Below are 17,543 nucleotides of genomic sequence, written 5' to 3' on the forward strand. Positions count from 1 at the left end.
GCACACCCTTTCATGAACGGCCTGTATTTCACTCCTCTTTCACAATGCAGTCGCGAGGAATGGTCTCGCGCGACGTGCGCATGGGAGGGAGCTCGTTGAGCGATACGCGCAGCGACGAAGAATATTCGGTGTTTCGACTGATTGTGAGTTTACTGCCTCCGACTCGATAAAACCGAGCGTCATAAAGCGAGAGCAAAAACGGTGGGCGAAAGGGAAAAAGAAACTCAGGGGGGGAAGGGGTTCGAGGCGCATCGCGTATGCATGCAATCATAAATCCGCGTGGCGAGACTGTGCGCGAGCTTCGACTTTACGAGTACGAGGCTCGATTGTAAAACCGGCGTTAAATCAGGCCTCCCGCCGCGTGCGAGTCGTCACGAATGGAAATTGAATAATTATGGATCTACTCCACCGTCTTTGCGTCTCGTTGCCCGCGTCGAAGGAACTGGTAGAACTTCCTGTTTACCCTGGCACGCCACACGGTGTATTACAAAGCGATGCTCGCTGCTGTGAAATCAGATACGATTGAAATCTGCTCGTAGCGTGCGTCCTCGCTGCGGAATTGCGGCGACTTGTTACAGTGCCATTCGATTACCGCTAATAATCTTTCGGAATCTTTTAGAATCTGAATCCATTTGGAAATAGGTTTTTACTTTCGCGTATAAACGGAGGAAGCAGCGGAAATACTTTCCTCTTTCATTAGAAATTTGTGGTAGCTTTTATATCAGCAACCCCTACCTGTACAATTTACTTTCGTATTGCAATCACCTTCGCTGCCGTTCTGAAACCTGTGACTATCCCAAACTGCCTACAACAGAGCTTCCATTGAGCGAACACAGATCCCTCACGCGATGGTGTGTGATCTGTTACGCGTGATAATTCCTCACCACGCGTTACCGCGCAATCGACAGCGAGGACACTGCAGAAAGCGCATGAGTTAGACTCGTCAAAGTATAGCAAGAGCTTAATTAATCAATTGTCTGATATATACCCTACTTTTATGTAGAATACACAAGCTTAGTAACTCAATATCTGTTCCACGATCGCAGAATTTATCGTCCAATGATCAACCAAATGTTCATCCACGCTGTTCGAGCGGCAGGAAGTGGCAGCGATAAAAAGGGAAAATGTAGCGTGCTCTAATTTCGTTCGCAGCTCATTGTTCGTTATCATCGTGCTGTTCTCCTTCCCCAGAGAACACGGGAACGTTCGCTCGAACGTCGTGTTTAATGCTCGAGCAGGGAGAAGCTCGGAACGCAATTAATCTCAAGGCATGGAGAAGTCGAGGGCGCGCGGTGCAGTTTCGCGAGGGGCAACGCGCCGCCGTTGCAACTGCAACGATCGCGGCTGGAATGAACGCAGCCAGCGCGGCCACTGTAAACGGAGCCGCGCCAGCTCGTCCCTGCCCTTCGTCCCGAGCTTTCGCGCGCGGTTGCTTGCGGCCGAATCAGCCGCTCGTAAAAGCCCTTCTCTTCTGCGGTTGATTGTGCCGACGGGAAGACCGACGATTAACCCTTTCACTGTGAAAAATGGTGGTCAAACGTGTCGCTGTGTTTCTCTCTTTTCTTTTACTTCGCTTTTGGAAATTAGGGGTTGGAATGTTTCGTTGACATTTACACGGTGATAGGTGGAGGTAGAAATTATGGGTTAAGAGTGGGAGCTTTTAGGAGAACCCTGAAAAAGTGATAAGTTAGTTTAATAGCAAGTTGATATAACATGTGCAGGAAGTCAGGTGGATGACGAAGTTCATATAGAACCTAAAATTCAAGTATAATAGCGTTTTCGAGAAGATTCGCCTTAGGGATGAGAGAAGAGACTGTGAATACTGACGTATGATAACGGATAGAGACAGAATCAGCAGAGAAACGAGAGAGTTCCATCAAAATGGAACTTTGATTCCATCTATCTCCCTTTACAAACATTTTAAAATCTTAAACTTGAAATTAGTAAGCCAGGTACATGAATAAAGGATATGTCTAAGAAGTAGAATTAGTAATTAGTTTCAAATCTTAATGGTAATAAAGAGAGAAATCGTAATATTAGGGTCTTAGATGAAGCAGGGTACATAAAAAATGGGGGAAATAGAAAATAGGGTCAACAGAAGAAGTGAATTTAAAAATTTGAGCAAAAACTTATTGTTCGTCCAAGATGACCACTGGTCAGTTGAGTCCAGGGGTCCATGGTGAACCGAGGCTCAGGGCCCAGGAGTCCCTTCAGGTCCCCAGGGAGGTCCGCACCCGCCGGAGGACCCACAACGAGTGAGACACTCGTGCTCCTGCAGAGGTATTTATACTGTCTCCAGGAAGAGGGGAACCAATCAGAGAAGTTCTTCGACTGCTTAGAATTTCGAGACTGATCTAGCACACATTTTGCGAAAAATTGGTATTTTCCATAAAATAATCAACTCAGCAACAATTTCTGGTATACATATTGTTAATAACAATCCCACAGAGTGTGCACTTGTCAAAATGATTGATATTTGTAACTATTAATTAATGAATATGGAAATTATTAACTTTACATACATTTTTCTTTATTCGATTAATCTCGTAAAACACAATGTGTTTTCTACATTCACTGTTCGAAAACCAGTAGTCTTTCAAGAAGCTGGTATTTGAGAACGCGCGACACGAAAGTCTATAAACTGTCCAGTCTATTTTGTATACTCATTTGTAGTGATAGCGTAGACACTGGAACGTAAGATAAGCGTTTGATTGTTTCAGTCTGAATTCTATTTCACTCGGTTCGTGTCGTTCGCCTTCCGTTGCCGCGCTTTAGGTATCCATTTTCGTTGACCTGAATCACTGAAGCGAGTACCAGTGATCGAGGAGTATCATAATTTGCAGTGATCAGTCACTGTCGTTAGATCGTCCATCGAATCGAAGAGAGGCATAGAAATAGCGACGTTTCTTTACCGACTGTTCTTCATTAATTACGGTAAATTTAACGCACAGGTACGCAGCAGAGCGTCGACACATAAAAAAGATATAAAAAGTATAGAGAGCATTTTACACTCTTTTTTTTTTCAAGTCGTAATTCCTTCGATAAAAATGTATCTGGGTTAAGCGCGAAGGACCGTTTTATGTTTCATCCTTCAACGTACTGTGCATTAGAAATTTTATCACCGATTGTTCTTCTTCAGCTTAATCTGCATAATTAATGGAGTTTCGTTCTCTCATTTCACCCTGTATATTGGACGAATTCTATTTCTACGTTAGGAAGTACTCCAAAGAGAATATCACATGAATTTCCAAATGTGATACGTCGTAGGTCATTACAATGTCAATGAAATTTCATAAATCCACATTTCAAGGTATAGTAAAAATTACTATCACTTTATTTCAGAATTTCACGGAGTACTAAAAGATACCTTCTCAACTGTTATGAGCTAATATACCATAACCCATAAAATACAGAGTGTTAACTGTAACATAATCCAGATATTCCTATATAATTATATACCTTCCAGAAATCAGAGCTATATTAAAACTTTACAGCATAAAATACCACTCTGTTCCCATTTCACGGTAATATCTGATTACATTTCAACTCCCCCGAGACATTAAGAGATTAAACCTTTACTGTGACATTACACATTTTAAAAGCACAATTTCCCTTGAAATGAGAACACCTCAAAAGATCAGACGTGTTTAACTAGAAAATTAGCAAAGCGTCGCAAAGTGGTATTTCTCGCCGCACTAGAGCATCCAATTACATAATTCGTTGGAAGGGGCTGTAGCTCGGATAAACGAGGTAAGTTGGTCGTTTCCTGCTTGTTGCGAAACCTCTTTCTTCCACCAAACCGCTTATAATCCGTTCCTTAACGAGCCCCAGTACCGAGGACACGCTCGATCGGATGGTTAATTTGGATGCAATGAAACCAACCCCCGACAGTTCTACCCCAGCAGTTGTCGAATACCGAGGGTCTCGGGGCGGATCGTAAGTCAGATTTTCGCTTAGCGTGGTATCAGGGCCACGTCCGACACCATTGATTGGTGGCATCGTTCCAAATTACCCTTTAAACCATATCCCATCGGTCGACGCAGGATTGTTCACTTTTCTCGCTCCAGCGATCAGCTTTTACGTGGTCGGGACACGACTGACGTGTAATTTCTCTCGACGTTTCCACCGTTCTGCTCTTCTCCCCTGCAGTGCCTCCTCGATGGCAGAAAAAAGTGACAGGCCAGGTTCGTCCAAGTTCCGCTGCATGAAATACAATAGCGTTCTCTCGAAATCCTCTTTTCTCGACAGCACTTTCAATCCGGTTGATCGACCGAAATTCGGATCGACGGCGGGACGCTCTAGAAAAAAACCTCATTTTTTGCGCTATGAGGAGAGCTGACGTCTCGAAAAACGCGCCAGAGTTTAAAAATATTGTGATCTTGATGCGGGCGAAGGAGGTAATTGCAAAGGACGTGGTGGATGGAGGGTGGGGACAGTAATATAGATGAAAAGATTTTATTGTTTATAGTACGCACACATGAGGTATTCAGGGTAACGATGAGGAAACCCCACAACTTGGAAAAATCTGAAAGATAATCTAAAATATAGGCTTTTCTTTGTAATAAACTAATGCTGTGTAAGATAATTTCAGAAAAAATGTGACTTACAATTAGTCCACTTTTGCACTCAGTGCCTCATATGTACTTGCTTTCTAGAAACATTTGTTTCTTATTTTATTTAACATTTGACAATACCTCAACAAAACTTAGACTTAAGCCGAGTCTATAATAGCGATAAGTACGTGAATATTGTTAGCAAACTTTTTATGGCTTTTACTCGATTTTTTATCGAACACTAGGAACAGTAGGAGAACAGATACACAAACAAATGATATCTAGAAAACTTAATTTCCATATTGTTCGCGAACCTTGATATCTTTGCACCTTTAGGGCTATAAGAATTGTATAAGAATTGTGGAAGAACTTCCTATAAATAGTTTCCTATTTCGATGGTTCTTATTCCAATACTGTAAATTCGAGTTTACACTATCGCCCAACACTGAAACCAGCGCCATCCCTTCCCGTTTTAATTGAACCCCTTCCAATCCTGGCCAGTCCTTTCAGCGTCCAGCGCACCTTGGCGTTAACAAACGTTCGCCAGCGCTCCCGATAATGCAGGCGGCGAAACACTTGGGGCGCACCTGTAATTTCGGTCCACGGGCCAGATAGCAGGCGTAATGCATAATGATTATGAGGTATTACGTACCGAACATTGTGCGCACCCCCGCTGGAAGGCTCTTCATCATGTTCGACGTGGACACGCCATATTTTCCAATACACAATCTGGGAAAGGAATGAGGCACGTCCGTTGATATATGGCGCCACTCAAGGCGTATAAGCGGCAGTAATTCACGGTATTATCTGATCTGGATGCGTGGCTATGTGAAAGCGGATAGCTGGCGTGAGAGTAGCAACAAGAGGGAAGCGAAAAGGACGAGGGACAGGGGGATATGGGACGGCGACAAAAAACAAAACGTGAGCGAGAGGAGAGAGAAGGGAGGAGGGAGAGGGTGGAAGAGGGATGGTTATACCAGGACGATGGTTTACCGAGGATCTGGGGGGGTGTATTGATTCGATCGAATCGGACTCACCTGTTTCGCGAGATTATCGCTGAATCGATGTCTTGCGAGACAAACACTGATAAAGTGTTGCGCGATCACGTGCAGTACATCATGCTCCCCCCGCTTTACTTTTTTATTTTACTTCCACCATGTCGTACTGGTATACATATATCTATTTCGTTTCTATTCTGTCCGTGATTCATTGCTGGTATTCAATTAATATCGACGTAACCGCAGGCTTCCCAGTCCGTCTGACAAATTTCGTCAGATTCTCTCGCCATGAAGTACCATTGTTCTCGTAATGAAATTCACGACTACTCTCCCCCTCCGTCATTTATTTCGCACGCCGCTCCCCCGCTGCTCTATTATTACCCTCGTTGAGGGGTTTTTATTCCTCGTTTCTTGCCCGCGTTATCCCATGCCGCCTGGCTCCTTCCTTCTTTGACTCGGGGGTTTATGTTTTCCATAATTAATTGGCCCGCGGTGGAGGGAGGATTTCTTAACAATGGTTAAAGTCCCGGCGTAATTTTCACGATTCGACGAGCAACAAGGCGTAGTCGTCGCCGAGGCGTCGTGAATTGGAAACGTACGCTTGGGCGTGAACTTTTGACCCGCTGCGCCATGTTTAATTAACCACTTCGCTCGAATTCCTGTGGGCATGCGGTTACGGCTTCAGCGACGCTTCTTTTGTGGGAAAGAGTTGGGTACTTTGAATGTTTTGTGGCGGGAAAGTGGTAGCGCAAGCTGTGCTGGTTAATAATTAAGTGGTGTGGTATGAACAGTATTAGGATTAGAGGTGAATCTCAATGATTGTGGAGATAGTAATTACTACCATCGCGAGTGGCACCGAATTCTCTCTTTTTTACTGAAATGTTACCTATATTGTATTTTTGTTTAGTGCACACAAACAGGAAATGGTAACAGTGTAATATTGTGACAGTTCATAAGGGAAGTAGTTGATGTCTGACACGTGACGGATTTGTTCTACTTGGGACTTTTCAGACACCCTGCTCAAATGACGTCAGTATTACAATAATAGTTAGGACTGTCCAAATACTATTATACCACTATCATATTTCTGCTACTATTGTGGTAAATAGTATTCATCTATTGATACCACTACTGTAGCTATAGTACCACTACTACACTTCTACCACTATTGAAACATTGTCACTGCAGTTTTATTACAATTCTGACATTACTACTATATTACGCATATTTTCACTACCTTTATGCTACTATTATCATAATTATACCATTGCGATATTTCTACTTTATATATTACTACCAGTCACCACAGTATCTTTCCAAAATTCCTGCACTATTACTGAAATATCGAAGCGGTATTTGATGCTTGCAAAAAGGAAGATCGAAGATGGCGAATGTTCGTGAAATATATCATCGTAGACCCTTGTGGTGATACGTGACTGGAAGCAAGGGAAGCTGGCTAGTTCCTTAAATCACTGAAGCGGCGCCAGAGAATAGTAACCGTTATCCTGACCGTAGTGCCATATTCCCTGCACGATTTACCCTGAATCGGAATATCTTGCGTTCGTGTCCTGTGGCTGAGGAGGATTCACGTCTTAAGTGAATACGAACGAAAGAATAAAAGACAGGGTGAAAGGAAGCACGATCTCGACTGCGTGCAATTATTGATTTCGACGAAATCGATGAGCAAGCTCGAAATGAAATTTGAACGTGTGGAAACGCAGTTCAGCAGGTTATACTTTCGCTGCTGTGATGAAAATGCATGAAAATAGTAAGCTGTAATTGCTAGCGAATTTTTAAAATCATAATCCAGATTTTTCAATTAATTTTAAAAATTAATTGAGCGGATAATTAGAAATATAATTGAAATGGGTGGGACAAAATTTCAGCTCTCGAACATCATCTGTTCTGGACGTTAAGGTATATATAGTAACAATAACGTCAGTATGTAGAGATTTTGTTCAATTATTTTACGCATAAAACGAAAAGGTACAATCCCCATATTCTGTTCGCCTGCGCATGCCCGACTAAAGCCATAAAGCGAGGTCTTTTATTACAATCCTTTCTTTAATCTGGTGACGTCTTTGGTAACCTTTCTTCCATTTCCTAAAAGAATTCTTTTACTTCTCGTGCTCTTTGTTACTGTGCAACTTTGTTACCATGCTTCCTCTTCACTTCGTTATTTATTCTTAAGATCTTTCTTGTCGAAGATTTAATGCAATATTTTACACTGTTTACTGTACTTTGTAGTAATACAAATAACAGGCACTAGTTTTATACGAGGACCTTTCAGTCTTCTATTTCTATCCATTTTATTTCTCTCTACCTGGCTTTCCTCCCAGTCTGACTAACCAAGGCCTCATTCTACTGATCCTCTTTGACACGACCTGATTCTACTTGCCTAACCACGTAGGATCTTATTCTCTTAGGCTACCCACGTACAGTCCGCTTTTCCTCACTACGTACGATTTGATTCTGGTCGTCTGTCCATGGACGATTCAATTCTCCTGTTCGTATACAGACACAAGAAACAACTGTTGGTTCTAAGTTCCTAACACAGAGAGACGATATCCCTTTAACAATAATTTCCAGTAAATCTGTATTTTCGAGCAACGTGAATGCAATTCTCATTTTAAATTTCGCTACTTAAACTCCTACTAAAATACACCTCGCGCTTCCAATCTCTTGTAGATACCTTCCAGAAGAGAAAAGCGAGATTTTATTATTTCATTACTTAATTAAATTCTCTTACTTCCTACTTCTGATTTCATTAGCGTCCTACAGTTGGACATTCTGCGCGTTTATTAGCTTTTAGCTGCTTCTCGGACAAAATGCATTAAATATACTAATATACTTTACAATATTCGGTAACTTATTCGGGAATCCAATTACTGATGGTACAATAATTAGTAAAATCACTTACCTGAAATTGTCCCCGTATTAGGACTTTTATACTGCAGTCATGCCTCTACCGATTAATCCAAGAAGAGTGAATTAACTAACTTAACTAAAAAAAATGAGTTCATTTATTATTCATAATCTCTCTTTGCGTGATCTTGAATGACCTAGTGCTACAGATATTTATATTCGTTTTAAGAGCTATTATCAGATGCTATGCTGAAAAATGTAGGATACCATTTAGAAAAGCAGAAGTAACCTTCACATGTTTTCAACAACTCCACCTACAAACAAGCGAACATTAGTAAAGAATTTTTATTTAAAAAATTGTTCCAATACTCTTACTTTGTAAAAGATAATCGGGGTGGTAATTTTGTCTGGTACACCCTATATGATAATTAGTAAAATAACAGAATACTTCTATTAGCATTGAAATACTTTTCCTCTTCACCTCCATTCTTCCTCGCCCATCTCATTTCGCGTCCATCAGCGAAGTGCAGCTCACAGCGATGGGATTCCACTAGGAAAGTTCTGTTTCACCGGAAATGTCAAGCGAAATCAAGACACGTCGCCGAAGCGAAACCGTGTCCGTCCTTAACGCGGACACGCGCTGCCAGCAGACGCGGCAGCTCTAATGCATGACGGAAGAGTACGAATAAGTATCGATCGGCCGCAGTGGTCGGCCAGCAGTTACTGGGCGAGCATGGTCAAACAGTAGTAATAGAACCGGTCGTGGTTAGCCAGTAGTAAGAGGGTAGTTGCGGTCAGACAGTTAGTATCAGGTCTAGCTGCGGTTGTGTCGCGAATAACAGGTTTAGTTCATCATATTGGAGTCTTGTTTTGAAATATCCGCGGTCGCGACCCTATTAGCGCTGGAAACGCTCCAGCGAGGCTGTGGGAGAAAAAGATTGAAGTGGCGCCGAAATTTATGGGCTGTTTTGCCTGAGGAAGGCAAAGAATCGAGGGGAATCGCAATGAAGGGAAAAATACTTGATGGATGTACCGAGCAACCTTCGTTGGTTATGCAGTACGGTACACGTTCGTTGCTGCTCAACAAACTTCTTGCCTGGGGAGGGAATACTGTTTGATGTTCCTTACTTGTTGAATATGCTAGGGTTTCGATAGTGTACTATGTACTTAGGAACTGAATCTAGACAGGGTTTTAGGGAAATTTGATGAGAAATCTTGATGGGAATTTTCTTCTGTATAGTTTCTTTTTAATTCAATATTTATGTATTAATAAATTCATCGAAAGGCACATTCACGAGTCACCTGTATATAAAATGAATCGTAAATTTTTAAGCAACTAGAAAGCACGCGATTCTACTTAGTTAACGTCAGAATATGACTTTTAATTTAATAGAAGGTAGTCCTATTTTCTCACGAAAGATGCGGTTACTGATTAAGAAATTCCTTCGCGAGTGTCAATAACAGACCGACACTAAAGTTCGTTTAATTTCACGAAAGAAAAATCGCCAAGTATAAACACAGTCTTCTGTGGTCATAAGTAAAAAACTTACTCTCGTTAATCCATTTTCCCGCCGTCGGGAACAGAGCGTTTATTGCCCATCCGAATTGCGTGACTTCGCCTACTTATCGAATGTACGGAGTGTTTTCGAGGACCCATGCGATATTTTGCGAACGTTTGCAGCGTCGGCGTCCAGCTGTAAACACGACCCGTGCATTCTGTCAGGTAATTTAATCAACTTCGTAATGGCTTTTAGGACGTTTTAATATTTCACCGAAAACTATTCGGTCAACTTACTTCGCCATCGCGACGAAAGTATAACGGCGACGGCGTTTGTCAACAAGTTACTGCCTCGAGGCACGAACCATGAATGTCGGGCTAGCCTGACTCGCGCGTTTAAGGGGACGTCAGGTCGAAACAAAGCCGATTAAGCGCTTAAGACCGAATCGGTTGAATGCCTAATTGCGTCGTGAACGGCGTTCAAGTAGATCCCTCTCGTTATCAGCGTCGGCATCCCCCTTTGTTTCCTCCTCCTTCTCTGCCCAACTCTCTCCCTCCTTTCGCTCTTCCTATTAATTCTCAGGCAATGAAAAATTCAAATGGCACCGTTCAGCTCGTGAAATTTCGCGCAAAGCACGGGGCCATTGACAAACGAGCGCGTTTGACTTCCCGCTGGCCTCTTCAAGCGCCATGAAATCGGTAATTAGCGTTAGATTACTCGCGTAAATACGTCACGCCGCGTAATAGCCTGTTTTGTTTTCCGCGAGCATGCACGTGGGACACGATTGCGTGTCTCATTTCGGCTATGATTTCGCCGTCATTCCGCGGGGATTTACTGTCATGTAAAATGAGTATCCAGCAATCGACGTAATTCCGTTGTTATCATGGGACGGTGTAATATTCTGTGTATGCTTTTAACTATAATTAGATTAGTCACGCTTTTTGGCTGATTGTTGTTGTATTTTGGTCCCTGGGATAGGGAACGGATCCCATGAGTGCACTTGGCTGAGGTTGTTTCTTGGAATTGCTCTGAACAGTGGTAGGAAATATGGTACAGCTTCTTTCGTTCAGAATGAACGATATCGAAATCGCTAAAGGCTTTATTTACTGCCAGTTAGCGTGGTATGAGGATTACGAGATCCCCGATAAGGATTTATCAACGTTTAGAAATTATGGGTATTCCTCCTGGCGAATATTAAAAGTATCAATAACGTCACTTCTGTAACACAGCTGTATTATCTAGGAATTAATTAGTTTCAGACCATCTAGAAAATTAAACTATAGTAAACTCTTTCCTTTTTTAACTTTGTTAACTTATTATTGAGAATTCTGATATTAATTCAACCTGCAGTCCTATTATTTTAATATTAGTACATATATCTACATGAACTAAAAAGAAGTCTGAATAACATAGAACACAAGTACCTAATCAGTTCTACTCTATTCCATTCGCTGAAATAGAATTCTTTCCTATTCTACTTTTACTATTAGTATCTAGATCGACATCGACTAAAAAGAAGTTGAAATAATACAGAACACACGTATCTAATCAATTCTGCTGTATTCCATTAGCTGAAGTAGAATTCTTATTTATCGGGGTACGAGGCACCAATGTTATACAAACAATCGGACGAAAGCGAAGGAAACACGGAATCCGAGGTAGTGCGTTCGGTACAACAATGAACTCAGCCAGAGTTCGTGTATCATAGTTCAGGGAAGCGGCGTAAGTGCAAACAGGAAGATCCTAAATATGCAGCCCTCATACCCTTTGCAGTACCGAGTTCCCGGCGTATCCTTGCGCCTCGTGGAACGAGATTGCGTCTCGGAAACGTTTCGAAACGTCCGTCGGACTCCGTTTGCTAAATACATACCACGGACATGGGAAATGAGAACATCCGTCTGTGAATATATTGTTAAAGCCTTGGTTGTATCGCGCGAGAAGGGAAACGACACGAAAAGGAACTTATTCGTGAAATGATATTTTATGATCAAACGGGCATGACTTATACTAAGCTCCTTTATTTAATGACAAGGATGAAGTGTCATTCAAAGGCTGAAAGATTACCTCTATTAACTACGCGAGTTGAATTTTGGAATTAGACATTGTCGGTGAACTGAGGGATCCTGTAAACTGAATTGGATTTAAATGGGATACTTAATTTTGTACGCTATCAAGGAAATGAGACTGAGGCTTTAGCATCTTTTGCTGGCTCTTGAGTCTGAGGAGCATAGTGTAATTGGCTGATTAAGCTCTGGATAGAATCTTAATACCTTCTTTTGTATTTTTAGTTCTGTGGTAATGCGGTACTGCAATCTGCGGTCTGATAAGAAATCATTTTAAGTGAATTTGGTATCTGTATGTCAATTTTGTATAACCAAATAAGCTTGCTGAAATTAATCCAGCATCATAGGACTTATAAAATATGAAAGAATTCTTGACTATCTGGAAGCTTTCACGTTCCAGGGTTTTTAATTTGAAACTAATAGAGGCTTCTCCATTTAAGCTGTGGCCCTTGTTAAATATTTTCTTTAGAGAATCGACGATGTCTCAACATTAAAATTCCTTAAGAAACTTAATTAGCTTAGTCAAACCTACTCTCGCTATCCTTCAACCCTGTTCAGAAAAATACTCAAAAACTTGGAAACATGTTCATTATTTCATTTTTTAATTCAAAATTGTTCAAGTTTCACAGAAGCTCTGAGAAACTAATTACAGAGAAAGAGTTTAATTAAATTCCGTATAAATTTTGAAGAAAGTCCTACTAAGATATTAAGTACTAAAAACAATTTCGTTTTTCACCCTCACTTTACTCTCTCCACAATTCATCTACACTTTACCCATCCAATAAAATTCACTCATAGAATATCTAATACTGCCTCCTGACCACCTCTCCTGTAGCAAAACCATCCCCCGTTCTTGCGCGGCGTTCATATATCATATTTAACAGAATTACCTAAGTCAGCCCGCGAGGAAGGCACTAATCATCCCCCAGCCGGGTCATAAAGTCCATAGTAAAATTTGCGTGGAGACTTGCAACTGACACGTCCGAGTTCTTTGGTTGATCCAGGGCCAAGGGGAAGACGGGATACGCCTCCGTTGGGCCAGGATCCTTGACACCTGGAACAGGGCCAAGCTCAGGTTCGCTGGGGGCGTCGAACTTATGCCGTCGGCAGACTTTCAAAATTATTGCTCGGGCCGCGTCAGCAGCTACGGTGTTTGTTTTCCTCCTGATGGCGACTCGCTGTCTCACCTATTTGTCTCCCCCATTCTTCTTCCCCCCACTCACTCTCTGCCTGTGTTTCTTCGTCTTCGCACGTCCCCATGTTTCCTCGCGATACTTGACTGAAATCGATGGGCAGTATTAACGAGGCCTGTTCACTCGAGGAGATACAGCGTTCGATGATTGTCGCGTATTTTGTGTCCTATCGTGTAGATTTTTTCATCGACCAGTGAAAAAGTGATAAATTTAAGTGAGTAGTTCACCTTGGTATATATTCTTGTGCAGCAGACAGATTTTGCTTAACTCTTGGATTGCACACTTTAGATATTTGTGGAGGTATTTGTAAAGACGTGCAAAAAATCCACTTTTTGGGAAGAAATATATGTATATTATTAATTTGAAGCACAATCGCATAGTTGGACGTACGCGACAGTGATGAATAGTTGGCGAGGCAAGGAACGATAACCAGAGAAGGTACTCGAAAGTGGGCCAGCTGGTTTCTTCAGAAGATGAACGCGTGACATCAGTTTCTGGGAGTCTTCATGATTGGAATAAAAGAAAAAATGGGAAGAGATTCGGGAGCACGCGGTGAATAGACGATAGGATGAACAGGTGTATGGGGTGGGTTTCTGCAATCCGATTATCTTGGTCGACTTAAGCGGATTCCTGTGAAAACTTTGTCACCGGCCCTGCTTCAAATCCTTATGTACTTATAAACGAAAAGCCGACGGTTCATTGTTTTTCAATTCTCCCTGAACCCTGGACTGTCGATGGAAAAAGCTTCAGCAGGGGATGCAGTGCCACTGATAAACTTTAATATTTAATGCTTAAGAGTGTTGCGGTACTCAGCGAGCCTCGATTTCGTGAATGAAAAGTCGAAGATAACGTTAAATGTGCATCGTGAAATATAATCGGTGCTACGAATGCAATTCACGAGAGAATTTTGAAGAAATCACGGTTCAAAGTTTACTTTCACGATTCGTAGCGATGCTCTTTGAATATGCTCAACGTGGTGTTACCGCAGTAATTTCTTACGAATTTCCGCAGTGTCATGAGCCTCTGGTTACCTCTGAAGGCGGAACGAGCTTTAATGGGTCACGCGTAGTCGTAATTATCTAATTACGATCATGGTTCACTGATTTCACTTAGACCCCTATCAGGGGGACTGACTGGTTTCAATTATCGGCCAATTACATCAAACCTAATTAACCGTTCACGGCGATACTTTGCCACGGGCGTTGACTGGAATAAGAACCGACTTTGTCCTGGTCTTAGTCGGTTAGAAAATCGGATTCGACGTTCTTTCATGATGCGCTTTTATATTAACTCTTTCGTTACAGTGAAGTATTAGCATTAAGCTGATTTTGAGGGAGGCGTGGTGAAAATTTTCACATAAATTCTTTTTATATTAAAAGGTATTATACCAGCAATATTTTTTGAGGTAACTTGGGCACATATTTCTGCAGAATAGTCAGCTGTAGTTTTAACGGTAGATATTAGCATTTTTATATTGCAGTTATGACTTTATAGTTTAACCTAAAAAGGGTAAATTAATATTATCTCGTGATAACTAAATATTAAATTTAAGTTGAAATGAGGGGAAATATTTTTGAAGACATTTGTATTGAGCAAATTTAATATTTCTGTCGCACTTGTAAAATATATCTAATATTTCCTGGACAGATTCTAATTTCTTTTTTTATCTGTTTGCAGGTTAAATTACCTGATGTCAGGATTAACGCCGAGCTGGTATCACGCGACGAATATCGCGTTGCACGCTATTGCATGCGTTTTGGTCACAAGGGTGAGCCTAGTTGTGGCATCGCTGCGTCCAGGATTTGCTGCCTTGACGGGCTTGCTGTTTGCCGCTCATCCTGTACACACTGAAGCGGTGAGTAACAAGCAAGTTTGACACAGTTAAGACTAAACGAAACAGACGCATGAGAATTCTAAAGTAAATAGGGATCTAAATTAAGGGAATTCGGTACTCTGAAAGTTAGCACACAGTGACATGTTTATTTAACCTTTCGATATTTAATTCTCTCTCACGAACCTCTCATAAAGTCTTTAGAATTTTCAACAAATTTTGTAAAATTCGGACCTTCATACGAATAGAATATCATATAGTAATTATATAAAATTTTCACTTTAACAATATCTCAGAATTATAAGCATTGAAAATTCTACACAATGAGAGACAAATGAAATCCCGAGATACCACATCCTGTTTGTAACTTTTCCTAATTAAGTACCAACATTCACCTCGAACTTTTCATTTGCAATATAATACAGTTCTCATTGAACTGAATGTTATATCATTATTATTCTAAGCCTGAAATTCTCTTGCACTAATAGAAGATAGTAATCAGTTACACAACTTCGATCAGGTATCTCCTAATCGATCCGGATTACCGAATTCCCAGGACAATAATGATCACTGCGAATCCACGATGGAAACTAATCCCACGTTTTCACGCACGCTCGGGTAGGAGTTTATCTTAAGCCGATCGAGGGATGTAGGGCTGATGAGTGGGAAGTCTCTTGTTCTTCTTGTCGCTTCGCGTGCACGATGCACAAGAATAATGAACTTGGACGTCAGTGATAATACGTTTGTCTATCTAATCTGCTTCAGCTAAGCACGTGATGGCGACATTCTGTTCATCCTAGCTGCTACTTATCTGCTATTTCGGGGAATGTAGGTCAGAAAGGATCGAGAAATGTGTGTGATAGGAAAGATTGAAGAACGAGGTATGTAATAGCGTGACCAGAATATTAGTGAATACTTGATCGATTGGTGCAAATGGAGAATTTATAAGTGGGAAGTAATGACTTAGGTGTTCACCAAAAAGGTGTACTATAATATATTCTAGCAAAATAGGTCTAAAACAAGGGAAAAATCTCGGCTCACAGTATGGATTCCCTATACTATATAACGTGAGTTCACGTGACATGAGATTAATGCATTTGCACCTTTATTCACAAAGTTGTGACCAGTATCCAGTGAACTGTACTATCACCGATTATCCATAATCAAAACTCCTAAGAGAAGCATTCTCCGTTTACCCCCCAAATTACCCTCTAGCAGTAACAGCAAAACACAAGTCACCCTCACTCAACATCTCACTCCGCGATCAACGCAGAAATAATTTCGACAGCACGTCAGAAATTTGCATCGAGCGAAGTCCAAGATTCCTCGATAGCCGAGGAAAACTTGAACAGGAAACAGGGGCTGGCGTAATGAGCTTCCAGAGGGGAAAGTTAGTCGGAAACGCGTGGCCCCGCGTCCAGGGGACAAAGGTTCCAATGATAGAAGGCTGTTCGCGTAAGACGTAGGCGCTCTGGGCGAGAATTACCGCCGTCACACGACATTGATTCCCCGCCCCTGTGAACGCGGTCGACTGGCCATTACAAGCCCGAGCTTGCTGGTCACGCACCGCGTCCTGTTACATCACGCGCGTGCACGCGTCGTTGCATGCGCCACGCTCGCGTGCGCGCCGACCCCTTGTTGCCCGTGTCATTATTGCGATGTCATGCTCGCGTTGCCTCCGCCGATGAAGAAGTCGAGTACACGCGCGTAACTCGCGCCGACATCGCCCTGGACGCCGCGTTATCTCCCCGTCGATCGACCTTTTGTCTTATTACCGTGATTTCGTGGCTCGCGGTGCTTCGAATACGGCGACGATTTCACGGCCGCGTTGCTCCCGAGGGGTGTTTAAATTGAAACGGTTGAGAGATCGGGAGATTGATGGAAAAAAGTGCATTGGGTGGAGCGGTGAAAGCGAGAGGTGCAGATCCTGGAGATTGGAAGGCAGGATTGAGGGGCAGGCGACAGGGATGGTCGTGTTTTGGATAACGATTGCGTTTTGGTGATTTGTTTTTGCAGGAGTGGGTGACTGTAGTGGATCGATTGTGTAGGAGGGATGGATTGAAGGGATTTGTGGTGCGGAGTGGAGAATTTCTTTAAAGGTTTTATTAGTGTAAGTGGTATAGGTCAATGAATGTGTGCACAGTTTGGGGAAAACACTTTGGGTCGATTTACGTTTAGTTTAGGGTTTGTGTGTTGGGATTGGTGAGGAAGATGTGGTAGGTATTTCTGAAGATTTGTTAGGTGTTCCTTATTTATTTCCCAAGCAGAGTTTTATACCTTTTAGTGGTTAATATTCATCAGAATCGTCACAAGTAATTCTTCACATTTTCCTTTTAAGACTGCGGTTATACTGGATACGTTTTCTGACGTCTATATCTGAACTTGTCTCGCTCATATCATAGTTCGGATATATTCATCACAACATCAGTTCGTCAGAAGACGCATCCACTGTAACTGCAGCCTAAAACATAAGGAGATAATTAATTGTATAATATGTAGTAAGAGGTCAAGTATGAAAGAAGTATATAGAATTAATCTAGA

At 41.9% G+C, this 17,543-nt stretch overlaps 1 protein-coding gene across 1 annotated transcript in view; it reads left to right on the forward strand.

Moving 5' to 3' along the window:
* The window catches only part of LOC143177073 (protein O-mannosyl-transferase TMTC1), a 200,129-nt gene that overhangs the window by 68,689 nt on the left and 113,897 nt on the right, over positions 1-17,543 (forward strand). Inside the window, exon 2 of the mRNA XM_076374845.1 lies at positions 14,849-15,026. Within this exon, the coding sequence (XP_076230960.1) occupies positions 14,849-15,026 (178 nt within the window). The remainder of the gene's footprint in view (positions 1-14,848; positions 15,027-17,543) is intronic.

Source organism: Calliopsis andreniformis, chromosome 3, assembly GCF_051401765.1.
Source record: "Calliopsis andreniformis isolate RMS-2024a chromosome 3, iyCalAndr_principal, whole genome shotgun sequence".
Taxonomy (NCBI): domain Eukaryota; kingdom Metazoa; phylum Arthropoda; class Insecta; order Hymenoptera; family Andrenidae; genus Calliopsis; species Calliopsis andreniformis.